Genomic DNA, 27,937 nt, shown 5'->3' on the forward strand with positions numbered 1-27,937 from the left:
CAGCTACTCCCCTAACGAGCTCTGCCTTCCCCAGCGAGGCAGACGCACCGCCAGAGCGCCAAGCGCCATGGGCCGATACTCCGGAAGGAGCTTCCGTTTAATCTTCATGAGCGTCGTGAGCATCCTCCTGTTCGTGATGGAGCTCGTGATCGCCCACATGGGCAACTCCCTGTCCTTGGCCTCTGATGCGTTCGCCGTCCTTTCCCATGTCCTCTCCATGATCATCGGCTTGTTTGTCCTGAGGGCCAGCAACATCAGACAGCACAGGAAGAGCACTTACGGCTTCCTCCGGGCAGACGTGGTGGGAGCATTTGGCAACTCCATTTTTGCCATGGCCTTGATGTTCAGCATCCTGGTGGAAGCTATCAAAAGGTATTTTAGCCCCCAGAAGACAGAGCTGCCACTGCTCGTTCTCAGTGCTGGAATTATCGGGCTGTTCTTCAATGTTCTCAACTATGTCATCCTGGACTGCTGCTACTGCACAGCGCACAGGCCCCTGGGAGACCCTGAAACAGGTAAATAGCTCCGCAGATGTGGCAGTCAATTTGTGCAGACTCCTGCTGGAAAGGGGGGAGGAGGGGGGCCCCTGATGGTGCTGTCAAGACAGGCCGGATTCATTTGGTCGGCCCCTTGTCCCTGTGACTTCCCAAAAGGTCTTTCTCAAAAGAGTTGCCTCCAGTCGGAAGTGTGAGCTGAAGGCTACTTTCATCTTGGGGGCGGGGGGGTCTTTTTTAATGTTTACTCCTGGGGAGTGAAAAAGTGTTCAGACACCCAGAGAAGGAGGAAAGGCATTAACCGGATTCACAGAGGGAGCAATGTGAAAGTGGACACGGCATTGAAAGCCGTCTTTAGTTAGTTCCTTTTGTTTACCCAGATGTGACATGACTCTTGTTTGAATTTAAAAATAATATTTAGTGTCCCTATCAAGTGTGTTGGAAAAAAATACTGGACTAACCAGTTCACGTCGAGCAAATTGCTGAACAATCGGCGAGGCTGATAAAGAAACTCTTGGGCATATAGTCAAGGAATGTTAAAGAAAAGGAAGAGCAAAAAAAAAAGATGGTCTAGTAAATAGTAAACTTCGTTCTCTTTTGGATGGAAATAGTTGTATGTATTTGTTGTATACATCTGTCCTATTTGAGAAAAAGGAGAACCATTTACATGTAATTCTTTAGGGGCACTTAGGAGTGAGTCCCAAACTTACTGGATCATCTGTCAAGAGATGGAATTTTAAATCTTGGAAGAGAACAATAAATCGAAAACAATAAATGCACAAGATAAATTATTAGATGGAACCATGTTTTTTTATTGCCACAAGAGGAATTCTTTTTTTAAAATATATTAACAGCTTCTGGCACAAGAGAAACTTCCAGTGCTTTTTAGGAGCCCTGTGGCTTGAACAGACCAGGTTCAAATCAGCCACATGGCAGTTCATTAGGCAGTGTACCCACCTATAATGTGGAAATAAGAAGGATGAAATGAGATCCTAAGTGCTTCGCCCGTAACAGGTACTTGGTAAAGAGTAATTAATGCTTTTCTGAAAATCACAATGCAAGTCTTTGAATTATGTGATAATCCAGCATCATTGAATTCTAATGCCTCATCTAGATTTTAAGAAATGTCAAGATTTTCCTTACTGGGTGTTAATCAGTTTTCTTTCCCTAGTAGGGACATTATATACCTTCCTCGCCTGGGGAGCCTACGTTTGCATTTTTTATCATGTTCCTCCTGTCTTTGCTACTGCTGTAAATTGTGTCCACTGGGTCCAGTCCTTTCGCCTGTCTCTGTCTAAAATGTCCTATGGGTAGAATGTATGTTATGAGAGCACCTAGAATATGTGTTAAGTATAAAAGGGAATAAACAAGAAACTAGAGTCTGTATCTTTATTTGATTTAAGGAATCAGTTAGGGCCTCATCTTTTTTTAAAAGACCATAGTTAATGTGAGACCCTATGCCTTATTTACATCAGTCAACATCTAAAAATTACTGCTTGAGATTCCGTATCATAAAATTCACATCTTTGATAAAAACAAACAAACAAACAAACAAAAAACACACACAAAAAAACCAAGTGTGTGTTTTTATTGCTAAGTATAAATTTCAGGTAAGAAAGCTGACGTCAAACAAATGCTTAGTATGGGCAATGGCAGTGTCTCCATTACTAAGCTCACCATTATGTTTTTAATTCTAATTTTGTCATTACTCTTGACATACACTCATCTGCATATAACAGAAGCAATTTAGGCAAAACTGGGACCCACATGAAAGTGGGTAGACAACCATAGATCTATTTTTTTCAATTGAATTACTATTGGATAGATCTGAGTTGAGGTCTTGTTTGGGAAGCAGAGTTTTCCAATGTTTTCTCCATGCTGAAATAACAAGAGGCTGAAGGCAACTATTTCGCCTTGACCATATGCGTTTCTACTGTCCTAATTCCTGAGTCCTATCTTCTTTTGAAATATTTGATGCTGCATAGTATTCTACTTTAAATAACTAAGTACAGTGATGAGTACTATACACCTATGCCTAATGCTTTAAGATCCATGTTCTGTGGTAACATGTGATTATTTTGGTAGCTTTAATTATTGCTGAATTTTTCCATTAGAAATTTTAGAGTGTTTAAGCCCTCCAATCAATTTTAGGATAACTACTTAGCTTTTAACATTTACATCTCTAGTTATATATTTATCACTTTTACTAAAACATACGTTTGGATATGCTTCCCATCACCTAAATAAGCTTAAATGAAGGAGTAAATATTTGGGTTAGATAGACTGACATTAACCCAATTTCAATTGTCTTCTATTTCAAGAAGAAATGTGATTAATACATACATACTGATATATATATACCAGGAGGTTTAAAATATGAGGGAAACTGATTCTTGACTTCAAAAGATTCAACCTAAATTTAGAATAAAGAATTTCTACATGTCTAGAATCCCAGCTTGAAGCGTAAGAAGTGACTACCAACTAAAGAACTGTGGTAACTCCTGGTTGAGTGGTCAGAATCAGGTAATCTGCCAGTTCGTCTGCGGAATCTATGGCCAGAGAGAAGTTTTTACAGATCTTTCTATGCCCTTGACTTGTACTTGAACTGATGCCTCGCTGTACACTGGCCTTTATTTTTAAAAAAAGGTTAGCAAGCCTTCTGTCCCCTGTGGTTCTGTGGATCTTTTGCTAGTTCTGCTTTATCTGTCTGGTGTAGGAATTGATACCAGTGATAGTTTGTTGATGTTTGAGATCATAGAAAAGTAAAAAATAAGACCACAAACTTTACATTAAATATTAACAACACAGACTGTATACACAGTGAAAGCTTTAAACACCCCTGGGAGGCATGGAGTAAGTAAGATACGCTGGAGAATCAGACAGACAAGCCAGCAATTCAACAACAACAACAAAAACACCTGAGAGAAAAGAATGTCTGGAAGGTTGAGTTGAGAAGAGGGAGGCTGGAAGCCTTAGATCAACATGTAGGCGGTGAGTCCGCCCCTTGAAAACATGATGGTGGAGCAGGTGTTTGGGGCTGAAGTGAGAGGCAAAATGAAAAAGGAAAAATTACAAGCATGAAAGGAAAAAATGAAACAAAAGAGGTTTAGTCCAAACTTTGGACGGCTATATGTGAGTGTGTTTGGGGAAGAGAGTTATAAATTGTGTTTGAGGAAAGAGTGCGGGGGAAGTAGATTCAGATCCTAGGAAATATGGGGCTCCCACTGCTTTTTTCCTCCAGACTTAGGGATTGAATTTACTTTGTTTACATGTTTTTCTACTTGTTGCTTATTTGATTTGATTTTCCTTGACTCACATTATCTTTTATATTTACGTTTTATTTTGGATCATTTTTCAGGCTTGAGTTTTCTTTCAAATGTAACTACCAGATCTTTCTATGCCCTTGACTTGTACTTGAACTGATGCCTCGCTGTACACTGGCCTTTATTTAAAAAAAAAGGTAATTTTGTGCAGCTCTGTCTAAGACAGACCAGGCTTGCCACGTATCTAATTTATAAATGACAAATTTATATTTGAAATATCTGTTTATTGTTTTTAATTTGTAAACATTTTACAAAATGTCTTTCCTGTGATTTTATTTAAATTCTTTTTGTGTTGAGTCCAAATTGTGCTCATTTTCTCTCCCTATCTGGTAAACACATTGCATCCTTTCCCAGGCAATAACATGTAAAATATTCCTGCCTATTATAGAGTTTAGAAATTTCCATAACATTCTAGGCTCCAGATTTTTTAGTGGCTCTTTTCCTTCCCAGTCAGCATGAAACAGAGAGAAATAGGGGGGAAAAAAGATGAAAGAAGGAAGGAAGGAAGTAAACAACCTCTTGAATTCCATTTCCATCTCGAGCTCCTGTTTCTGGCGCTGTCTACACTCACTGTCTGAGAGTGGCTCTCTTTCTATCCTGTGCTTCGGGCTGTTGCCCCAGAACTACCAAAGTAGCTTCTGCTCCCAGAACTACCAAAGCCTGGAGTTCTGCTTCCTGAGGTGGCTTCTCTGTCACTCCCACATTGTTTTGGCGTGATGAGCGTCAGCCGTCGCCGGTTTCTGAGCTGAAGCTGTTGTGCATATTCAAAGCTTGTCCCCATGTTCCTATGTCTGCTTTGTGTTCCTTCAGATCCTGTCTTTCCACAGCTTCTGAATGTTTCAGGCCTTGAGGAGCATATCGTCCTGCCAGATGTTTTGTTCGGAAGTTGGGGAGATGCTTCTAGTGTTTTGCCTCCTTTGGTGTTCTTCTCTCAGGAAGGCCCCGTAGAGTTGTTAATGTGTAATGGTTTGTTCCACCTCTTAAAGCTGTTCCCTTTTCCTCTCTATCACATGTAAGGCGGGCGTTTTTGTTGGACTTTTTCCCTCTTACTTGGTCATTGTTTTCTGGGTCAGACATTTGTTTTTCCAGTGTAGGTCTTTTTTCTTACCACAGCGAGAGAAATGAAGTCAGTGTTTTATGGGTCTGCCAAAAGCAACTGTTGTCCAAACAAATCTGGCCAGCTCTCATCTCTCTGAGTTGGATCATCTCACTCGAAAAGCATTTTCCAGCTAACCCAAAAATCTAACCCAGGCCTGCACTCGGACTGTCATAGTCTTGCCTCCATTGCTTTCAGCGTGTCTCATTCTCCCTGGGCCCATCCTGGAGTCCTAACTCTGTTTCTTGACTTGTCCCCACCAGACACAGGTGACCCTGCCATCCACAGTAACTGTTTTGCTTTGAAGCTCACCTAATCTTACCTCAAATATCTATGCTACTCTTCCTAGGCTTCTCCTCTGAACTAGTTCGAATTTAATGGAAGCTTTGCCAGTCTTTACATGGTGGTTTCCTGTCCTGGTTAACGCGTAACAAACCACTACACATTTAGTGGCATAAAACAACAATCATTTCATGAAACTCGGGATTCTGTGGGCTGGAATTTGGCAAGGACACAGAGGGAACAGCCTGTCTGTTCCACCGTGTCTGGGGCCTCAGCTGGGAAGACTCAAAGGCTGGGGGGACATCATGGCGGAGGCTGTATTATCTGCAGGTTCATTCACTCGTGCATCTGGCATGTGGGCAGAAAGCTCTCAATGTCTAGGACTACTGACTGGGCCACTTCCACATGACCTCTCTGTGTGGCTTGGTTTCCTCACACTAGAGTGGTAGCTCAGGGTTCCCGGTATGAGCATTCCATCAAACAAGATAGATGCTTCCATGCCTTTGCTGGCCCAACCGCAGATTGTCTGGATTCCAAGCAGGTGGCAAGATGGAAGGAGTGTCAAACCCATAGACCCCACTTCTGGATGGAAGGAGCATCAAGGTCCCCTGCGGAAGAACGTGTGGAAAAGGAGACATAGTTGTGGCCATCTTAGGAAAAAGCAATCTGCACGCCTGCCCTCCGGCTACAATTCACATCACTGCCACATCAAAATACACTCCCTGCCCCCCAGAACCCCTGAAGCCTCATCCCCTGGGCATCAGCTTCAGGGCCAGGATCTTGTCCTCTGACTCAGTGCAGCTCCTTGTGTGGTTGTCCCTCCATCTGAAGGTCTGTGAGCGAAAGAAACGAGGGACCTGCTCTCCACACACCCACCATACAAGGGTGAGACAGACGTGGGACAACTGCTGTATTCCCCAGTTGCTTCTCTTTCGGACAGTAGTCACAGTTTTAAGAGGATGGCTTTCCATAGCTCCCTGGATCTATGGACAGATCTGGTGGTGCTGGGGTGTATTCCAGATCTCAGTGGGCTATCCGACATCTTGACTTTCTGCCTCTGAAAATTCCCCAGTTCCTAATCTAATCTAATCCAATCTAATCTAATCTCCTAAGAATATTTAGGTATCTTCCACTGTCTCAGTCTGTCTGTCGTGTCTGAGAGCAAACTACTCTCCCTCTCATTTGCACAGTAAGACAGAAGCATACAGTAAACACCAGTCTTCAAAACTCATGAAGACCTGTTAAAACAGCCCTATACTTATAATAATACCCTTTGTTCTGTGGGCAGAACAGAAGAATTGCCTTCTGTGATCCGTCAAAATCACAATACTGCTTGGCTCGAACTTGCTGGAGCCCTAAAACCCAGCAGCTCCTGCCCTGGTCTCACGAGAAGACTGTCTCCATGTGTTACTTTGGCCTCTAGATTCTCACCTTTATCCTCAAGGTTCCTGCCAACTCACCAGTATGTTTGGGTTTTGGGGACTAATAAATAATACTCCCTTCTTACTTTCCTGAGTTTGGCAATTGATAGATAAGGTACAGATGCCCATTGAACATAAAATACCAACTTTATTACAGACATTGAGGTATATGGCTTAGATGTGTAACAATAAAGAGTTTTTTTAATAGTTCATCCCAGAATTAAACTCACCCGGTCCCAGACCTCCCTTCACAGGGCAGAGCCTGCCCCCGTTCGTTGCCCTCATGTACAAGCCGACCAGGATTGCAGGTCTCTGTGGGAGGGAAACCTGAAAAAGAAAACCCAAAAGAGGTTAGCTGAACGGGCTCCACTCTTTCTTCCATGCTTACTCATCCGAGCAGTTATCCTGCATCTGGGAAAAGTCGGGAAGTGACACAAAGAGGCACAAAGTGACACAATGAGTGTTACTCCTGTGGAGGTACCCTTGTGGAAATACCCTTGTGGAAGCCTGGGGAATGGAAGAAAAAGTGAGCTGGGAGGCACCAATGTGAATCAGGTAGACTGTCTGCTGGGTCACCTATTCACCTTGACGGGAGGAAGCAGATTTGGGAAAGATGTTCTGAGGTAACGCGTCCACTCTCCAGTCTCCAGACTCCCATGTCTTGGACCCCTCGTCGACCCCTTCCCACACTATTAGCAGATACGGAGTGTCCCGCTCAAAGATGCTCAATGAATAGTGAAGATCCAACATGGGAACTCCTTAGAGATGCTACTGAGAGAAAGTAAAAAAAAGGAACCAGCAAAAAGGCCGATGAAAAACACATGGAAGAATAATAATTACCCCAGGTAACAGAAGTAGTTTTCAGATAAAATCATGAATAAGACCTGTCAAAACTCAGGGGAAAAAATGGAAGATAAAAAAAAAAACATTACAGAAATGAAAACCCAGATTGGAAGCAGTGAGACGGAATAAACACTACCAGATACAACCCATGATATGGAACACAGGCTTGAGAAAAGGACCAAGGAATTTAACTGGAAGGAAGATAATAGATACAACAAACAGTGAAGATACTCTGTATACATACTAGGTGTGTCCTGAGGTGGAAAGCAGACAAACGTACCAGGAAAAATACTCAAAGATAGAACAGAAGATTTTTTTCTGAATTAAACTATAAAAATCTGCAAATCAAAAGGGAAAATTGATATGGAGCAACTAATGCATACATTCTGGAGAAGTTTCTGAAAATCAAGCATAAAGAAAGAACCTCATAGGCACCCAGGCAGAACAAATCTGTCACCTAGAAGGGAACAAATACCAGGAAGGATTCAGATTTCTCCACAGCAATATACAATGCCACAATAAAATGAATCAATGTCTACAAATTCCGAGAGATAAAATTTTATACTCATCTAAGTTTTGTTCATTAATTGTTGGCAACATAAAGACATTATAAAAATAATACATAAAACCCAGGAACCCTTCTTGAAAAAAACCAAAAACCAGTAAATGAAATCCTGTCAACCAAAAGATGAATCAAGATGAATTTAGGAATTTGAAAGCTCTGGTATGAAAAGACTGTTAGCATTAAACCAATTGAAATATATAACTACGGCCAATTCTAGGTATAGGATAGAATGTAAGTGTTTTAGATACTAATGGGAAGAACTTAGGAAAAAAAATCATTAAATAAAGTTAAATCTTCCCCCTAAAAAAGTATTAAAGAATTTATGGGATAGTGATGTCAAAAGCCTAGGGGAAATGAAACTCATACATTATTTTTTTTAATAAAAGGAAAAAAATATAATTGTTTTTATTTGCAGATGATATGATTGTTTAACTTAAAAATACAAGGAAACCTATGAAACAACTATAAGAACTAAGAAATGAACATAGCAGAATCAGAGGATGGAAGTTTAATATAAAAAATCAATTACATTCTTGTACATTAGCAATAAACAACTGGAAAATAAAATGAAGATAATCTCATGATAAAAGTATAAGTTTGTACAATATTTTTGCGTGGCAATTAGGCAGGCTATAAACAACTTTAAATGCCCATACTCTTTGCCTCAGTATTTCTAGTAATTTATACTCCAAAAAGTGAGAAATTATATTTGTACAAGGATACTACAGAGTGTTCACGTACATCACAATTATGACCACAATGATGAAAAAAATGCAAGTGGATAAAAATGGAAACTATTCATCAGTGGACCTGAGGGTTGCTTAAATAACCTATGTACATCTCTATAATGAAATATCATAAGCAAGTAAAAAGAATGAGGCAATCGTATGAGAACCCCCCCCCCCCTTGGCCTCATAGTTACAACAATAAGAATGCCTTTTATCTGTCTATATATACTTTCATTATCTTTTTTTAAAAAAATATATTGGGGTAGCATTGGTTAATAACATTATATAAGTATCAAGTGTACAGTTCTATAATACATCATCTGTATATGGCATTGTGTGCTCACACCCAAAGTCTAGTCTCCTTCTGTCACCATATATTTGACCTCTTTACCCTCTTTAACCTCCTCTACCCCCGCTTTCTCCCCGGTAACCACCATGCTCTCGTCTGTGCCTGTGAGTTTGTTTCTCTTGTTTGTTCATTTGTTGCTTTCTGATTTATATCCCACATCTGAGTAAAATCAGATGGTTCTTGCCCTTTTCTGGCTGACTTGTTTCACTTAGCATGACACTCTCAGGATCCATCCATGTTGTCACAAATGGCACTATGTCATCTTACGGCTGAGTAGTGTTCCACTGTATGTATGTACCACACCTTCTTTATCCATTGAAGGATACTGGGGTTGTTTCCATGTCTTAGCTACCATAAATAACGCTGCAGTGTACACAGTTAAGGGACATAGGGTGTATACCTTCATTATCTTATTTGATGCTCAGTTCATCTCTACATGCTCAACGGAGTATGAGGTTTTTATATGCATTTTACCGATTAGAAAACTAAGCTTCAGAAATGTAGTGACTGGTCCAAGTTGTACAATCATTTAGTGTCAGAGGTCAAGACTCTTCGTTCTCCTGCAGACCCCTATCAATATTCAATACAACTTCTCTTTTTGTGATGATAAGAAAGTTATGTCTCCCAGTCCGGTTACCTTGATCCGCTCTATTCTTCTGCCACATAATAACAGATGATAAGATCGTGATGAACAAAGAAGGATAGCTATGACAGCTGAGAAGTTGGGAGTTTCAGATTTGTAAAATATTTTATATATTTTTAGATTCATAAAATATTTTATTAATCAATATTTTACATTAGTAATACTTTTTATTAATCAGTAGCTAATTAGCGCTAAGCTAATTAGATTATTTGAACCACGGGGAAATAGATGACCTTCTAAAATATAGGGCAAGTTAAATAACTGTGACGGGGATTCCACAATGTTACCAGAAGTTAACAATAGTTCTGGGAGTGATGATAGAAGCTAAGGAAAGGAGCCACTATTTGCTGATTACCTACTCATACTGGAGGCAGCATGCCAGGCCAGTCACCATGCTATCTCTCCTTTGAATCTCACAACCACTAGTGAAAGAGTGATCTCTACCCCCAGACTATAGATAAGAACATAGATCTCAGAGAAGATAAGTGACTTGCCCAGTTGCTAGTAACTGATAGAGCCACGATTGGATCCTGGAACTGAAACCTACGTGTACATCTCTCCACTACGTAACCCTGAATATTGAAGCAGTGCGTTTGGCAGATAAAGGTAAAGGTATTTACTTGGAGGTTTTTTTTTGAACCTCCCTCCCATAATTATTCCCACAATTTCTTGGGCAAATGGCCTTTCTCATGTTCATATAGTCTAAAAATCACGGTGAATCTAGTGGTGAAGAAATCTGCTGTTTGGGTGAGATTACTTCTGGTATAATTAAAGAACACATGTGAAAGCGCTTTGTAAATTATTAAATGATGATACGGCTTAACTTAGAGCTAAAACTATTGTTAGGTTTACAATCAATATCTAGGGGGAGTTCCCCTGTTTCATGCAACTTCTAGTTCTTTTCACTTCCATCTGAATTGGAAATGGTCCCAAGCTGACTTATTCCTCTTGCTTATGAAGGCAGAGGACTCATCCCCTGAATGCTATCACTAAGTGGTGAGGGATTTTGGATGATAAATATTTCTTACATTCCCAGTGCTGTCTTGAATCCTCTCCTGCTTCCTCCCAATACCCATAGCCCCTTTCAGTTGCTTGTTCTCACTTAACTCTCCCATCTCTCTCCAAACCTCACACACAGGGTTTCCCCAGGAGTGAGTGTCTGGGTGTGCCCTTGTTATCTGGAGATGGTAAGAAGCACACAGACCAACCTCAAATAATGTGGCCTCATTACTGTCAAGTGTATCAACAACCCAAACCCGTCAACCTGGTACAATATAGAAATCAACGTCATTCTTTTATACCGTGCACTCAACAGTTGGGTTTCTACAGGGTCTGACAGTTAAGTTCACAAACTCATCCTAGAAAAAGTGCTACATACCTCACTGCTGAATATCACCATGGTCACCTTCCAAGTACTCCCCTTGGGAAGCTATGCCCCAACGCCAGCACCTAGTCCACCCTTCAAAGCAATTTTGGAACTCTTTTTCTGGAATGGCCATCAGAGCTGTCGTCATATTACCCTTGATGTCCTGAATGTCTTCAAAATGTCTTCCTTTCAATATTTCCTTTATCTTCGGGTAAAGAAAGAAGTCATTGGGGCCCAGATCAGGTGAGTAGGGAGGGTGCTCCAATACAGTTATTTGTTTACTGGCTAAAAACTCCCTCACAGACAGTGCCGTGTGAGCTGGTGCATTGTCATGATGCAAGAGCCATGAATTGTTGGCAAAAGTTCAGGTCGCCTAACTTTTTCACGTAGCCTATTCAGCACTTCCAAATAGTAAACTTGGTTAACTCTTTGTCCAGTTGGTACAAATTCATAATGAATAATCCCTCTGATATAAAAAAAGGTTAGCGACATCGTTGCAACAAGTTCGCGAAGTTAATTGTCAGACCTTGTAGTCTTCGTATATGGTGAAGTATTATAATTCAAACTATACTTTCTATCTTAGTCTGTTCAGGCTGATATAACAAAATACCACAGACTGAGTAGCTTATAAATAACAGAAATTTATTTCTCACAGTTCTGGAGACTGGAAGTCCGAGCTAGGGATGCCAGTATGGTCGGGTGAGAACTCTTTTCCTGGGTTCATAGCCAGAGATTTCTGGTTGTGTCCTCACATGGCAGAAGGGGCTAGAGAGCTCTGAGGGGTCCACTTTATAAGAGCATAAATCCCATTCATGAAGAATCCACTCTCATGACCTAATTACCCTCCGAAGTTCCTACTTCCTAATAGAATCACGTGTGGCGGTTAGGATTTCAACATGAATTTGGGGCCGGGGGTGGGGGGGACACAAACATTCAGATCAAAGCACTTCCCTTCTAGTTGCAGGAACTCAAAAATGTCTTACCTTCTGCCTGTGTCAGTTTCCCTGCTCCTTAGATTAAGTTGCAAGCTGTGGGGAAGAAACTTTCCTCTTCAAGGTTCTTACGGGGGGTCTAATCATCAAATAGACATGAGACAGACGAACAAGAGAAAATGACCAAATTTAACTACATATGGATGGGAACCCCATGTACATGAGACAGTCAGAGGCCCCACATGCATGAGAAGTTCAAGGCCAGAAAGGGACAATGAGGCACATGTGATGTCCTGAGCTAAGGATCACCTTGGGGCTTCAGAGGGGACATGGGTCATAGCAGGCGGATAAGAAGAGCAGCTGTTCAGTAATTAGAAGTGTGCCTTGCCTTGTAGATAGGTCCTGAAAGGTCATAGGTCATCTCTGATAATCTCGGATTCTGGGCAAGGTCCCTAAATCAAATTCTTCCAGGTAGTTAAAGGGGGAGGCAGAAGTTTCTCTTGAGCCCAACAGAGGCACATCTTGGGGTGACTTATTCTGAATCCCTACAAAGCAAATCCTTAAATGTATATTTTCCTCTAAAAGTAACCCTTGGGTGAATCCTTTGGTGAGGAGAAATATTTCCCCTTCCTCGACTTGGATTTAGAAAGCAAAGTGGTGGTTGTTTTTTGTTACTGCTGATTGAGTCCGATGTAAGAACCTGGCACCGAGCACATTTACATACAGTTCTCTCACCTAAGTCTCACGACAACTCCATGGGATACATACCAGTGTGATCCTTAGCTCACAGGTGAGGAAAGAGAAGGTGTAAGGAACTTGCCCCAGGTCACACAATAGGTGCGGAGCAGAACGAGGGCTGGCTTCCCAGGCGGACTCCAAAGTTCATAAATTATTAACTGCTACGCTCCTCTGCCTTTCAAGTGGTCCTAACGTGAGTGCAAAATGAACATTATCCAGAGCCTGGCCTTTTCTCAATCAGCAAGTTGTATTATTTGATGTGATGGCGGGGCTTGCATCCCGACCACTCCCTGGACTAGTGGTAGCAGATGTACCGCTTTGCTGTAAGAACAGTGGCATTTTGGAGAAATTATGGAGGTGCCAGTCGGTAGGCTGATGGGCACAGCTCTGAATTCATATTAGAGCTGCCTCCTCCGTGGGCTGCAACTCACAGCGCTGCTGAGCCGCTCCTCTCAACAACCCACTCAAACTAGGCTTGACCACGACCTAGTCTTTCTTTTTCACACCTCATGCCTCTCTCATTAAAAAGAGTGCTCACCTCAAGTAACGAAGCTCTTAAAGTTCGTGTATCTAAAACCTGAGGCACAAAAAAAAAAAAAAAAAATCCCTAGGGACTAAAACGCATACTTTTGGGTACAAAAAAAGGACCTTTGTGTTACAAAGTGTTACAAATATACATAGTATATAAGTTCACCAAATCATAGTTTTACATACTTATTACGCATATTATATATACGCTTACATATATGTATATATAATTGTATATTGTATATATAAAATAATAGTCAAAACATTTTTCTGAAGTGCACTTTGTTGACACCCATAGCCTTTCTTAGAGTCAGGGGCTGGGCCCTGGGCAGGGCACCTCAGACACGCACAGCTGCCCCTCCTACATGCTTCCCCAACCACTGGCTTTCTAGTTCCCTCAACTGCCTTCCGGGGGCAGTGACATAATTCTTGTTATCTGCCTTGATATATTGTTGCTGATCTCAGGTTTCTCTTTCACTTGTGAATGACAAAGAAATGAATCAGCAGGGACTACATTAGGTCTGTTAAGTGATTTCCAAAAGGCCTTTCCCTCTCATTTGGACGCTTTGCTAGCTGTCATGTCAGGGTTCAGAGGTTTCATAGTTGCACGACAGTATACTCCAGGAAGTAGGAAGGAGCAGAGGTCTGCTCTATCTTTTCTCGTATTAGAGTGTGTCACCTGTGATTCAATGGTAATTCTCTTACACACGTGCTGTGATACTAATACAAACACACTAATGATAACATCTGGACCTCTGGACCACTTGGCCCTTCCCTCATCCTCCCAGACAGGCTCTTCCTCCTCACCCGACACCTTCTTTTTCTTCCTGTCACCTTTGTTTTTTTTAAATAACCAGCTAACATTTATTGAGTGCTTACTCCATGTCAGGTGCGGTTATAATCACTTTACATCTATTCACCCATATAATCCTCACGACCCTATAAGGAAGCACTATTATTACTCCTTTGTACGTCAGTGAAACCAGCCCAGACCATTAAGGCAATTGTGCAAGGCCACAGAGCTTCAAAACTTTCATCGGCCTTTATCTCCCTATGTCTTTTCAATGATTGCTCATTTTCATATTAGTTTTTAGAGAATGCCCTAAACAATACATTTTCTCAAGTGCTCAGTGTAGGGATATTTTCCTGGAGGTGGGGAGGGGATGTTTAACAGGTTCCCTGCGTTTGGAGGCTTATCTGGTCCAACGTGGAGCCCACAGATCAAGGATGTTTTAGCAGAGAGCATTAAAAAGACAAGACTGTTTCACAAGGTTAAGACAGTGAACGGGGCTAGAATTAGAATGTTCTGCTAATAGATCCTGTGCTTTTTCAAGTGTGACATTTTTAGTCATTTCCAAGCCAAAAACCTATGGATTTTTCTTCTTCTTCAGGAATGGTTCAAGTTCAGGTTTTCAGTAATGGGAGAGAGGGAATAGAAATTACCAGACCATCTTCAGATCCTTCAGAGACAAGTTTATACAAACCCAAACCAATAAAAGAAACCTGCAAGGTCCCCTGCAGCCCACTCCCTAAACTGACCAAGAGCAAACATTCTTCTGCAGAGATCCCCTTCCTGGGCCTCCCTAGGCGTCCTGGATAACTTTTACTTGGCCCAGAGCCTGTGTCAACAAGCAAGGCTCTATTTGGAATAAACCATCATGGAGGCCAGTCGATTGACCTCTGAGCATCAAGTCACGCTGTGAGGGACACATGGACTGAGTAGAATATTCTCTCCAACAGAGAATGCGATAAGTACGCCTGCCCTGGCTTCTTTGGTGGCCAACTGCATTTCGGAGTGCTGGGTGGCAGTGCCATGCCTGTAGTTCGCTTCAGGAAGGGGCCTTGTGAATGAAGATCCTAAAGGGGGTGGGGGTACAGGGAGGACACTGTGACAAGGGGGTGACAGAACCTAGAATGTGTCCTTTATGAAGGCTGCGGGCAAGAAGAGAGGATGCAATAGGTCTACCACGGGTGGTGGTGGAGTGGGAGCGCTCAGAGAGGGATTCCCCTGAGGCTTCTCCAAACGCCAAGCAGGAAGCACCCTCCCTGCAGGGCAGGCTTGACTGGGTTAGTGCACCCAGACCTCAGCCGGGTAATAAGGAATCTGTACTGCAAGCAGCGTCTGCGCACGTACGCGAAGGTGTCCACGTCCACAACGGCAGTCACACCCACAGCACTCAGGTCCTTATCACTAGGGTCAATGGTCAAGGCATAGGTGATAGGGCAGGAGAAGCGAGGCGTTGGGTGGGTCCCACCTCTGCTTGGGGGGGATCTGTGAGGAGGGACATCCAGACACGCCCCCTCTTCGCAGTAGCTCCCTGCTATGCCCAGTTCTAGAGGGACAGACATTGGCTCGTGGCCACCTGCCAAGAGAGGCCCAGGTCGCGAGGGAGGGGAAGAGGCCACCACCGGAGGCGGCATAAGGTCTCTTTAGATACGGCCGCCGCCCGACCACTCCTTTAGACTCTGGCCGTGCGAGGACTGGGCACTCTGCCTCCGCCTTATAAAGAGCCCAGCGCTGGGCGGCAGGGAGGCCGGGAGGCGGGTACCGGGCTCGGCGGAGTCGGGGGCGCCACCTGTCGCGGCGGCGGGGCCGGGCGCCGCGGCGCGCGCTGCGGAAACATGGGCCGCTACTCGGGCAAGACGTGCCGCCTGCTCTTCATGCTCGTGCTCACCGTCGTCTTCTTCGTGGCCGAGCTGGTGTCGGGCTACCTGGGCAACTCGATCGCGCTGCTGTCGGACTCGTTCAACATGCTGTCCGACCTGATCTCGCTGTGCGTGGGGCTGAGCGCCGGCTACATCGCTCGCCGCGCCCCCGGCGGCTCCCGGGCCACCTACGGCTACGTGCGCGCCGAGGTGGTGGGCGCGCTGAGCAACGCCGTCTTCCTCACCGCGCTCTGCTTCACCATCTTCGTGGAGGCCGTGCTGCGCCTGGGCCGGCCCGAGCGCATCGACGACCCCGAGTTGGTGCTCATCGTCGGCGCCCTGGGGCTGGCTGTCAACGTGGTGGGGCTGCTGGTCTTCCAGGACTGCACCGCCTGCTTCGGCCGCTGTGGCCGCCGCCGCCACCACCCGCAGCAGGTGGCCGACGGCGGCACGGCCGGCGCTTTTGGGGGACCGCAGGGCGCCACCCCCATAACCCCCGGCCCGGACTCGGCCGTGGCCCCGCGCGTGACCTCGCTGGGAAGGACCGCAGAGAAGGGGGTGACCGTGTTCTCAAACGTAGCAGGTGCCTTTCAGTTGCATTCTTTGGATGGATGCGTGGCCCTTCCCTCCTCCTTCGCGCGGTCCCTTCCTCCTCTTCCCACGCCCTCTTTTTCTTCCTCTGCTTTTTTTTTTTAATCCATTTCCTGTGCAGTTCCGCTTTAATCCTCTTCCGCGAATCATCATATTCACCGTGATTTCTTTGATTCCCCCACGATTTCTTCTTTTCTCCTGCATTCAAAGGCCCCCTTTGCGTCCATTCCCTTCCCCCCTTCTCTCTGTGCAGGAGTATTGATTTTTTTGGAAATCAGTTATTATTGGGCAACAAATAGCACTCCCCATGCCTACCCCCTCATCAGATGCTATCTGCACTTTTGTCTCCCTCTCCCTTTGCCCATCCTTCTGTCCCCTTGGGAGTTACGGTTTTGGGGGTGGGGGTGGGCTCCTACTCGCCTCTTTTTGGTTTTAACTTGCTGGGCAGTGTGAATGAAGCCCAAAGGTGGATCGCAAGGCTAATTTCAAGGCCAACATCACTTATTCCTGGCTGTGTGTCTACGTGTGTGTGTGTGTGTGTGTGTGTGTGTGTGTGTGTGTGTGTGTGTAGAGGTAGGGGGTCTGATAGGTTAGGAGGAATTTAAAATAACAAAACTGTTTTTGAGTCCATTGGTTCTTTTTGTTTGTAGAACTTATACACAACACAAGGTTTCTTCTTTGAATGCAGGTGATACCCTAAACACCCAGAATGAGCCCGAAGAGATGATGAAAAGGGAGAAAAAGTCGGAAGCCCTGAATATCAGAGGTAGGATTGACTTCGGGGGGATTGGAAGTCCTTTTCAGGGGCGTCTGTGGACTGCGCTGTCCTCTTCCTTTTCTGTTGGCCTTTGAATCAGGCGTGTTAGAAAGCAGGCGGGTTACATGCATAGACTATGACCCCAGTCTATTGCCTAATCACTGCACTGATTCTGAAGAAGACACCAGTTGCTAATGATTGATCCTTGCTCCACTTAGACCCACCTAATGCTCTGGGTCTTCACACAGCCGTTGCACTTGGTTTTGCCCACCCACGGATATTGCTAACATCAAATGCAACCCATTTTAATTAAATATCACTTTGATAAAGGTGGGAAGAGAGTAGATGGGCAGCTATCCCAGGTGGCATTGCTGAATGACCCTTATCACCACTGTTATTTCTGCCAAAAATCTCCTTCTGCAATGGGTCTGTTGAATCACACAAATCTCCACTTCCAGGTCCAAAGTGGGGGTTCTGGTGAGGTCCCTAGAAGGCACTTCATTACTGTTCTTCTTGCTGTGTGATCAAGGTCACAGCACGGGCAAAGGTCAGCCCAGGGAGTTCAGAGGTGTGTTTCTCACCAGACATCAACACTGTACCCAGCATGTCTCCTTTCTGACTTCTTGGGCACAGACTTTGCTTCACAGTAATCTAAGGAGAGTCGATCCCTAATCTTGACTTTGAGAATTTCAACAAAGACGATGCAGCCCTTTACCTTCAGGGGGTTTGGGGAAATGTGTAGTGGACTTAGATGGAGATAATATAAAGAAAAACTGATAACCCAGGAGACATCTTCATTTTTGAGAGTCTCACATCTGTTTTTACAAAATGATATGTAGAATAGATCTATTAGGTGAAATCAGAAAATAATAACAATAAGAACCTATGACCTAAAATTCTAAACAAATTAGTTTTTAAAAATTTAACTGCAGCAGGGGAATTTCTAAAGAGCTGGGTGGTGAATTTTTTGGGAAAGAGAGAATCTGTAATGAGAAATCACTATTCTTTCATTTATCTTTCTTTTTTTAGGTTCCGTTTTAAAAAACACACACATATATTGTAGGTTTTCAAGATTGAGTTCACTATCATAGCACTTTAACTTTTCAAAGCTTGTTCTGTTAATTATTCATTCCTGTTACAGTGAAAGAGTACAGGTAGGTGCAAAGAAGCAAGAAAGAATTAAGAGTAGGCACCAATAGACTTTGTGACCTAATTTGGGAAGCACAGTGTAAGGAAAATTTCCATGATCTTGCTAATTTTCAGTACAAAGCCATTGGAGCTCCGGGGTAGAAAAACATCAGGTGTAAAATGCCTTGCAACACCTGGCTGAATCCTGTGATCCACAGGTATTGACAAAAGTGCACCTCTAGCTTCCAACAGAGGTGAATAATGCAGTGGCCGAAAGATTGGGATTTGGCAGAGGCAGGACCGAAACCCAGGCAACTTGAATCAGCTTGAATCAGCTGCCTGGGTTTGGGTCCTGCCTCTGCCATGTAAGGCTCAGTGACTTCAAGCAAGTCACACAACCTCTCTAAGCCCCTAATTCCCTCATCTTTAAAAGAAGGACAATAATAGTATATATCTACTTCCTGGGGTGTTGTGAGATAAAGCATGTGAAATGCTCAGGCTCGTGGGAGGAAGACTGGCTAATAGTTTTATGGAGTGCTACTTGGTACCAGGCACCATTCATGAATGAGTCACGTAGTATTCGTAACAGTCTTACCAGGTGGATACTACTGTCATTCAGGTAGTGAGTGGACTCGCTGGGCTCAAACAGACCTGCTCCAGTAAGGGTGGGCTCAGCACCTGTGCCATGGCCAACAGAGCCTTGCCGTATTTCTGGCTAAGTGAGAGGCTGGCCTCACCTTAGGTCCTGTGTCCTCACCTTGGAGCCACAATTCAGAGAAAGACCACAGAATGTTAGAGCTGGAAAAGCCTTAGGGAAAATGGACTCAACCCCTTCACTCCACAGACAAGGGTCACTTCCACTGTGGCTCATGAAGACTGTCAAGGTGCGTGACTGCACGTGGCCTGACAGCCGAGACCTCATTGGGCGCCTCCCTGGAGTTTTCCGCCTGCAACACCTTGTCTCTGAGTTCTCTCTGCCTGCAGGGTGGTGGCCTGTTGAAGTCTGTCCCCCTTCAGAGGCCCGCCCCAAGTGCCCATCTCTCGGGAAACCTCCCTTGAGATTTCCCATCACAGGGAATACTCCTCCCGTGGAAGTTATTGATCCACCAGTGTCGGAATCCGGCCAGTGGACGGTGGTTCCCAGATGGTAATGGCTGTACCTTCCTCGTGTTTGCATGGGAGGCCAGCACACACACAGGCAGTGTTCATTCTCAGCAACTTAGTCACATGGTGCCTTAGGCAGTTTTGCAAACGGAAGGTCATGATAGTTTGAGTTATAAAATCAATTTAGTTCAATATGATCAGCACTTAGAAACCTAAGTAGAATTGAATGAAATAAAAAACAGTAGTAAATCATATATAAGGCTAGATTTCCCCCACCCCCCAAAAAAAACATTTATTTTCATGTGTGTGTGCGTGCTAGGATGCAAAGTATGCTTCTTACTGTGGATTATGGGGGAAAATAAGTTTGAAAACTATTTTGTATAATTCCTTAGGGCTGATAGTGGGATTTCTCAGAAGGAAAACTTGAAATTGGAATTTAGGACTTAGCGTCACAGTTGTTCTCTAGTCAGACTACCCAGAAGTATAACCCTAGCACTTTCTCGCTGTGTGATCTTGGATAAGTTACTTACCTACTCTGTGCCTCAGTTTCCTCATTTGTAAAATGGAGACAATACCCACCTCACAGAGTCCTGAAGAGACCTTAATGTGTAGAATACATGTGACATACTTAAAATACCATCTGATGCATACGTATTAGCTAGCATTCTAGTTGTTATTATTAAGCAAAAGACGGGCGTTACTCTCTGTCATGGGAATTACCACTAACCAACCCGAAAATACTATTTTATTGAGTGCCTGCATTGAATGCCTCCAGTGCTGAGATATAAGTGAAGGAAATAGAGAGTGTGACCCTCACCCTCAAGCTATTTATAGTCTAGAGAAGGAAAGGAGGCTGACATGCAGGGGACAATCGGAGAATAGCTGACTGTCTCAGGCAGTGAAAATGATGCAAAGGGCATGTAGGAAATATTTGGTCTTCTTATGTCTATGATGGTATTTTGCATTGCCCTGGAGAGGTTAAAGCTTCGATTCAGTTCCTTCTGGAGGGACAAGGTGTGTAGACCAAACGTTGGCATGTCCCTTAGTGGCTCTGGATACAGACTGGGGAGTGAGAAGCGCCTGTGGGGGGTGGAGTGAGGGAGAAGGGGGCACAGAGTTAGAAGATGGGACTGTTCAATGTCTTTATTGAATCAGGAGCCTAGTACCATACGTAATAGGATTTTGAAATGATTTTTATTTTTTTTAATAATTCCTGTATTTGGTGGGGCGGGGTGGGGGTGGGGAGGGCGTTGCCAAGAGTTACATTTAGTATGTTTACAGAATGCCATTTTACCTACAATACTGCTGAGAATCTTAGACGTGTAGCCAAGAGGAAGAAGTAGCCCATTTAAAGCACCTTCCAAGTAAGACTGTTGAGTCGGAGACACAAGTGAGTTGGTAGTATTTTGGATTATTTCTTATTTTACTGAGTGAATCTGTGGGATAGTTGGAGAGACAAAGAAGACCTTTCTTAATATATGCTTTCTTCTAGAGTCCTGCTTTAGAAACTCTTAGGTGGTTCATTTGAATCACTCAGAGATTTTGTTAAAATGCAGAATCAGATCTTGTTAAAATGCAGATCAGAGGTGGGGCCTGAGATTCTGCATTTCTCCCAGGCTTCCAGGGGATGCTGGTCAGCAAACCCATACTTGGAATAGAAAGACTCTGATGTTGCTGCCTGTAAAAACAAACAAAAAAAAAGCAAAAAAATACTTCGCGTTGCTATTTTATAATCCTTCTGACAAGATTTTCACCTAACTCATTAAATCCCAGTTTAGTCTGTGCATACAGATCTTCTCTGCTAGGACTGCATGGTTTCTGTGTCATGATGGAAACTTCTAGAAACTGTTCTCTTCATTAAAGGCATCTGCCATTTGTGTTGTTATCTGTAGAATTTTAATTTTATTTTATTGTGACAAATGGCTCTTTATGTCGTGGGAACGTTGCTGGAGTCCCTGTTCTTGAGGACTTCTTAAAACCAACTGCGGTTTCCATGCCCATGCACTAAGTAAGAAGGAGGCAAATGCATGCAAGGAAGAGGCAGAAGAATCAAGAGGCAGAAGAATCAAGAGTCAAAAGACACATCTTAGTTCCCTCTCCTCTTAAAAATGTTGCAAGCAACTGAAAGCTCAGCCTGAAAGGAGAAGACATCTTTGCACAGCCTCTGTTTTCCGGCTTGGTGCCCTCTGAGGGTGGTTGGGGACAGCAGTGTGGCATTCTGAGCTGGCACAGCCCCTCTTCCCACAGGCGTCTGCAGCTCAGAAGCTCCCCAGGCCATTCCTCCTCTCAGGTCTCTGCGTCCCAGGATGGTGGCCTGGGGTTTTGTTTTCTACAAAACAATAGTTGCCATTGTTTTTGCTTGTCTGTGTTGCTGTTCTAACCAGAAAAGAAAACTAATAACAACAGGTCTTCACAGACTTGGGACCCCGAGTCACTGCGGGTCACCTGGCTCCCAAACTTGGATCTGGGCGTTAGCGGTCTTTCTTTCTTCCCGGCAGGTGTACTTTTGCACGTGATGGGAGATGCACTGGGGTCGGTGGTGGTGGTGATCACGGCCATCATATTCTATGTTCTTCCCCTGGAGCAAGACGCCCCGTGTAACTGGCAGTGCTACATTGACCCCAGCCTGACCGTCATCATGGTCATCATCATTCTGTCATCGGCCTTCCCACTCATCAAGGAGACCGCTGTCATTCTGTTGCAGATGGTCCCCAAAGGCGTCAATATGGAAGAGCTGAGTAAGTCAGAGGAGTCGGATCTAGCACCACGGCCCCCCACTCCAGGTTCTGCAGGCCAGAGGGCCAGCATTATGTCATTGCCATGTTTGACGTATGTATCCTGAAATCCTTTAAATTGCCAGGCACCGGACATCCATCACATGTTTGGTAGCTTTAGTGAGAGAATCACAGCTCCACCCACCAGAGGTCCTTTGCAACCCGTGATTCTGTGACTCAACTGCAAATTTTCAAGAATGTAGTGCTTGAGCAATGCGTAGTCCTGGGCTATTTACCTTCATGTCAAAGATTTCTTTTTAAGTCAAATAAGGCCACTCTGCCTAGAACTTGATTTTTATTCTCCTCATTCTGAAGCCATGAATCACTCCTGTTCTAGATCCTGCTTTCTAGTGAACCGATTTTCATGGGTACACAAGTCACCCTGTCTCTTCTAACACTGTCAAAAGGACAGTATTTTAAATTGAGATCATTTACAACCTCCTTCAGTAATGAAATCTACTACTTTGCTTTGCTCAAACAGGCCAACCTCTCCCTTTAGTTATGTGCATCCGGGGGTAAAAATTTTAGAGATTTTGTAGAAATTCTACATGGGAACCATCTAGATGTTGGTGAGAAACTGACTGAGCAGTTTCCGTATTTCTAAACGGGGATTATGTTTTTATAGAAAAAAGGTTTTCAGGCAGATTTGCTGTTGTTTACCAGTGAGTCAGTAAACATGAAAGAGAGCCCAGGTCCGCTATGAGACTGAAAGTTGGAAGACCTTACTTGACAACAAATACCTAGAATTAGACTTAAATGGATGTCAGTACGTTGTATGGCGATGGTTAGACGTTTCCTTGAAAGGCGTGAGTTACAGTGTGACTGTTCTATGAAGGTCATGGCTTTGCCTTTCCGCCAGTGGGTCGAGCCATTGCCAACAGCTGTGGCCCCTTCTATGATCTTTTCCCCCGGAAGTGCTTTCCGCCTGTTTGGCCTCTTCTCTGGTTAGCATTGGTGGGTTTATGGTCTCTGAGAGGCAGTAAGGTGCGGTCGACTGTCTGGCTGCTTTCATGGGCAGAGATGGAATAATCAGCCTCCATCCATCTCCTGCACACCTGCTCTTCGCTCAGTGCTGCAGGCAGAGGTGGGACAGGGGCGATTCACAGCTCTGTCTTTGGCTTCCAGGAGATAAACATATGCAAAATAATATGTGATCTACCGTGGTACCTCGGTTTTCGAATATAATCCATTCCGGAAGACGGTTCGAGTTCTGAAACGTTTGAAAACCGAGGTGCGGTTTCCCCATAGAAAGGAATGCAAAATGGATTAATCCATTCCAGACCTTGAAAATCAACCCCTAAAACAGCAATTTTGCATGAATTTTATTATCTAATGATACCATAGATCCATAAAATTTATGTCATTTGTGAACCGAAATGTTCATCAACGGAGACGTTCAAAAACCTAGGTACTACTATATATTGGCTTATATTGCCTTTTACCAAAGTAATATATACATATATATATATACATATGTAGATAGATGTAGATACATATTATGTAATATAATATATATATATATATATATATGCTTAAAACATATTTTAAAAAATAGATAATAACAATACTAGCAACACTTTTATGACAGATTATATGCTGGGTATTATTCTAAGGGCTTTACTTAAATTAACTCATTTTAATCCTGAAAACAATCCTATGAGGTACTATTTTTATCATTCCTAATTTACACATAAGGAAACAGGCACAGAGGGCTAGGTAAGTTGCCCAAGGTCATGCAGGCAGTAAGTGACTGAACTGGGATTCAAACTCTAGCTGGAGACAGGGTCTCTGCCCATGATCACTATTTACTACCATCTCTCTAAATACATACTCATTTTAGAAAATACGGAAGAGCTTAAATAGACAATCTACCTCCCAGGAATTACCACTCTTAATATTTTTGTATCAATCATTCAATAGAACAAACCTTTATTTGTCTAAAAAAGTTTTTTTGGGGGGTTTATATACACTGATATTTTGTAAAAAAAAAAAAAAAAAGGGAAATGGAGATCATGCCGTATATATAGTTTAGCTATTTGCTTTTTCACTTAAAAATACCCTGTGTTTCCCATATCCTTAAATATGAAACTTTTTCATGGCTGTATCGTTTTCTATTCTATAATTGATTTAACTATTCCTTGTTGTTTCCATTTTTTCATTAGTGCAAAGAGCGTTGCCCAAACCATTCTTGTACATCAATATTTGGTGATTTCCTTTAGGTTACATTCCTAGTATTAAAATTGCTGGTAAAAGGTTTAGACCCACATTCCCAAATTATCCCTCTTAGGAAAGGCCTCCTGCTGTCTACTCCCTCTGACAGCCCATAAACGTGCCCATTCCCTTGTAAACTCAGCAGCCCCGGGCGTGGTTTTGTTGTTCAACTTCTCTGCTTGACTCGCCTGTTAGGAGCTAGCAGTGTGGGTAGAGGACGTCAGAGAGGAGAAGGAAGGCTGGGGGGAAATGGACGCGTAGAGGAGAGGCCGTTTTTCTTAGCACGTCACCTGGGTGAGAATGCTTAGAAGGGACCTGCTTAGAAGAGGCCTCCGCCATCCTTCCACGTTTCAGTGCTGGCTCTCACCTGCGCTGTTGTTTCTTGTCCCTCTTCTAGTGAGTAAACTCTCTGCCGTGCCCGGAATTAGCAGTGTCCACGAAGTGCACGTCTGGGAACTAATCAGTGGAAAGATCATTGCCACCCTGCACATCAAGACTCAGAAAGACAGGGGCTATCAGGACGCCAGTCTCAAAATTCGAGAAATCTTCCACCACGCCGGGATCCACAATGTGACCATCCAGTTCGAGGACGTGGACAGGCCGGAGGTCCTGGAGCAGAAGGAGTCTCTCTCTCTCTGCAACTCGCCCTGTGTCTCCAAGGGCTGCACCAAGCATCTGTGCTGTCCCCCGGGGGCACTGCCTCTGGCCCACGTCAACGGCTGTGCTGATCACAACGGCTGCCCCCCTCTGGACATGGGCCAAAGGGAAGGCCTCGGTGGGGGACAAGAGCTAACGGACGTGGCTATTGAAGTGTCTTTGCATGGCCGTGTGAGTGACCATGGACCAGCTTTGACCAAAACTCAGGAGGACCAGTGTTATGTCAACAGCACCCATTTTTAATGCGGTACCCACAGAAACAGACTGTATAGACGAAGCACTTTGGAACCGCCAGCAGGGCCTGCGGAAAGAGCTTTGTGGGTTGTAGGCACTGACCAAACTCACAATGTGCACACTCTGGGTCCAGTGAGGGGTTGGCTCTTTGGGATGTTAATTGACGGTGTCGGTTGATTTTTATATGACTGATAAGATAACCCCTTTCTCTTATCCTGGATGTCTCATGCTGCTGCTCAACAGTTGTAGTTGGCACGTTTATTTCTCGAAGCAAACTGCACTAGTATATGTATCGGGGTCCCTGCAGGCTGGGACTCTGACTGGGATTTGAAGTATTTTCTGTTTTAAACTGATTAGAACTTCTAGCTGACTCTCAGGTGAGCTCCTAGCCAACCAAGTACATCGCAAAAACTTAACCTTGATGGTTATTGTTGTTCCCTTCTACCGGAAGATCATAACCGAAGGAAGATAGGTAATCCGGTCACTGCAGACATTTTTTTCCTTTGACTCATTGTTGAATACATGTAAAGTGGATACCTGTTAAGGTAGAAAATATGCTCAGAACATTAGAGGAAGTAGAATTTAGTGGGGGGTGGACTGGGGGGGCTGGGGGAGAGGGCAGGAAGAAAACGCTTTTGGACCACCTCATTTTGTGAAGTGCAGAGAAAAGGAATGTTTACTTTCTGCTGTGAACTGAACTCTAGCTGTAGGGTGTTTCCAATGTTTAACTATATAAAATGCTTTTCCTTTTCCCTGGAAATGTGGGAACATTTCTGCTTCCTTAAGTATGACACAACTACTTAACGTATATACTGTCTTTTAGAGTCAGTCCAGTTTGGACTGTTTTCATTCACTGCTTAAAATGACTTGCTTATTTGTCCAAATTTCCTTTGAGTCTTTTTTTATATGATCGTATGAATCCGCGTAGCATTTACCAGGAGAAATTGAGCATTTCTGGGATAGAAGAATGCATGACATTGAGTGTTCATTCCTGCCCCCAAATTAAGCTAGATAGATGTTCCTTTAATTAGACGTAGTTTAAAGTATTTATTGTAGTTGCCAACTCGTAATTTGATGGAAAAGTGTATGTTCAAGGGAGAAATGAGACTTAATTGCTGCCTTGAATGTCTTCTGAGGAGCTTACACTTTTCTTTAGTGTCTCTGACCCATATTCCCAAGTTCAAATAAATTTATTAGAACCTGCTTTGGACCCATCACCATAACCGCCCCATATTAGTATTGGAGAAGCATCTGTCATGTATTTGACAAATAGTTTAGGCCACAATGTTTTAATCAGAGCAGTCTCAAGATAGCTATGAGAAAATGGGAAGTGCCTCACGAGAGAACTAGAATCTTCTTTGATAGGTTGCAAAGTTGACCGAAAATGATCCTCTCTTAGGCTCTACGCATTGAGTTCTGTTTAGAACTGTACAGTATCCATCAGAAGCGCTGGGTTGATAACAGAAAAAGCATCCACATTTCCCAGCACAAATGCCATTTAATAAAATGTGCCTTGATCTCACATTCTAAGGCTGAACTCAGCAAGTAGCTGTGATCAGTAGGATAGTAATCTTTTTTATTCCTGGAAAATTTATTATCTGAGTTTAAACTGGTAACGTAATTCTAAACGTTACCAGTTTAAACGTTACGTAAGTTTAAACGTAATTCTTTACGAATTACGTAAATAGAAAAATGCCTAAATATGTTTTATCCCTAGGAGATTATTGGACTTGGCTATATATGATTTATAGCTGAAAAAAAAAAAGGTGTGGGGGTGTAAAATATAAGAAACCATTTTTATTTTTAATATTAAAAGTGGAGCATGTACTCACGCAAAACAGGGCATTCTTTATGCAACTCACCACAGAGATATGTGGACCAAATTCTCCCAGGTAAATGTTGGTTGAAATGCTTGACTGGACCAAAGAAAAAATTTGTCCCTCACTTCCATATTTGAAGGTCTATTTCATTTCACATCATTCTGCTTTTAGTAAAAGGGGAAAATGATAATCCTGCAGTTTTTGTGCAACGAGCTACAGGAATGCATATTTTCTTTCATCCAAATAATGTTCTTTAATTAATCTCCAAAGTATTTTTCTGAAAAGCAAAAGGCACTTAATTCCAATATAATTAAATCTGACCTCAAAGGAGTATTTTGATGGACAGTTAGGAACATACCAAATTATGGAGCAGAGCCAATATGAAAAAACACTTTTTAAAGACACTTTGAGTGCGTTTAATAACGTCCAAACAAGCTAATTACGTGCAATATTGTTCTATCCGTGCTTGGATTTCCCATCTCAGGCACAGTGATGGCTGCTGTGTGATATATTTACTTGGGTATTTCTCTTCCCTTAGTCCTGAACTTTAATTCTCCCCGGGAAATGCAAAGGTTTCCTCTCTTTCTTTGAAACAGCCCTGCAGGATGGCAGTAGCAGCTGACACAGTGGATTTAAACAACACTGTTTTGCTTTGAGATTAAAAAAGAAAAAAAAAATGCTGTCACTCCATTTAGGGTTCCTGTGTG

At 43.3% G+C, this 27,937-nt stretch overlaps 1 protein-coding gene across 4 annotated transcripts; it reads left to right on the forward strand.

Annotated features, from left to right (window-relative positions):
- Positions 1–25,564, forward strand: SLC30A10 (solute carrier family 30 member 10). 4 transcript variants are annotated; one of them, XM_074317016.2, is made up of 4 exons: positions 1–515; positions 17,234–17,311; positions 22,033–22,272; positions 24,917–25,564. In XM_074317016.2, the coding sequence occupies exons 1-4, from the start codon at positions 68–70 to the stop codon at positions 25,417–25,419; spliced, it is 1,269 nt and encodes a 422-aa protein (XP_074173117.2). In that variant the 5' UTR covers positions 1–67; the 3' UTR covers positions 25,420–25,564. The 4 variants fall into 4 exon arrangements, with proteins under 4 accessions (XP_074173117.2, XP_019597970.3, XP_074173118.2 ...); XM_019742411.3 differs by lacking the exon at positions 1–515 and adding an exon at positions 15,796–16,537; XM_074317018.2 differs by lacking the exon at positions 1–515 and adding an exon at positions 15,820–16,537 and having other exon boundaries at positions 17,196–17,311.
- Positions 25,565–27,937: the final 2,373 nt, after the last annotated feature.

This window comes from Rhinolophus sinicus, chromosome 6 (genome assembly GCF_057876585.1).
Source record: "Rhinolophus sinicus isolate RSI-liver-muscle chromosome 6, RSI-T2T, whole genome shotgun sequence".
Taxonomy (NCBI): domain Eukaryota; kingdom Metazoa; phylum Chordata; class Mammalia; order Chiroptera; family Rhinolophidae; genus Rhinolophus; species Rhinolophus sinicus.

Coding starts and splice junctions, on each gene's coding strand:
- SLC30A10 (XM_019742411.3), top strand. CDS start 15,931: ATGGGCCGCTACTCGGGCAAGACGTGCCGCCTGCTCTTCATGCTCGTG. Junction 17,312..22,032: donor GGAAGCCCTGAATATCAGAG/GTAGGATTGACT, acceptor TCTTCCCGGCAG/GTGTACTTTTGCACGTGATG. Junction 22,273..24,916: donor CGTCAATATGGAAGAGCTGA/GTAAGTCAGAGG, acceptor TCCCTCTTCTAG/TGAGTAAACTCTCTGCCGTG.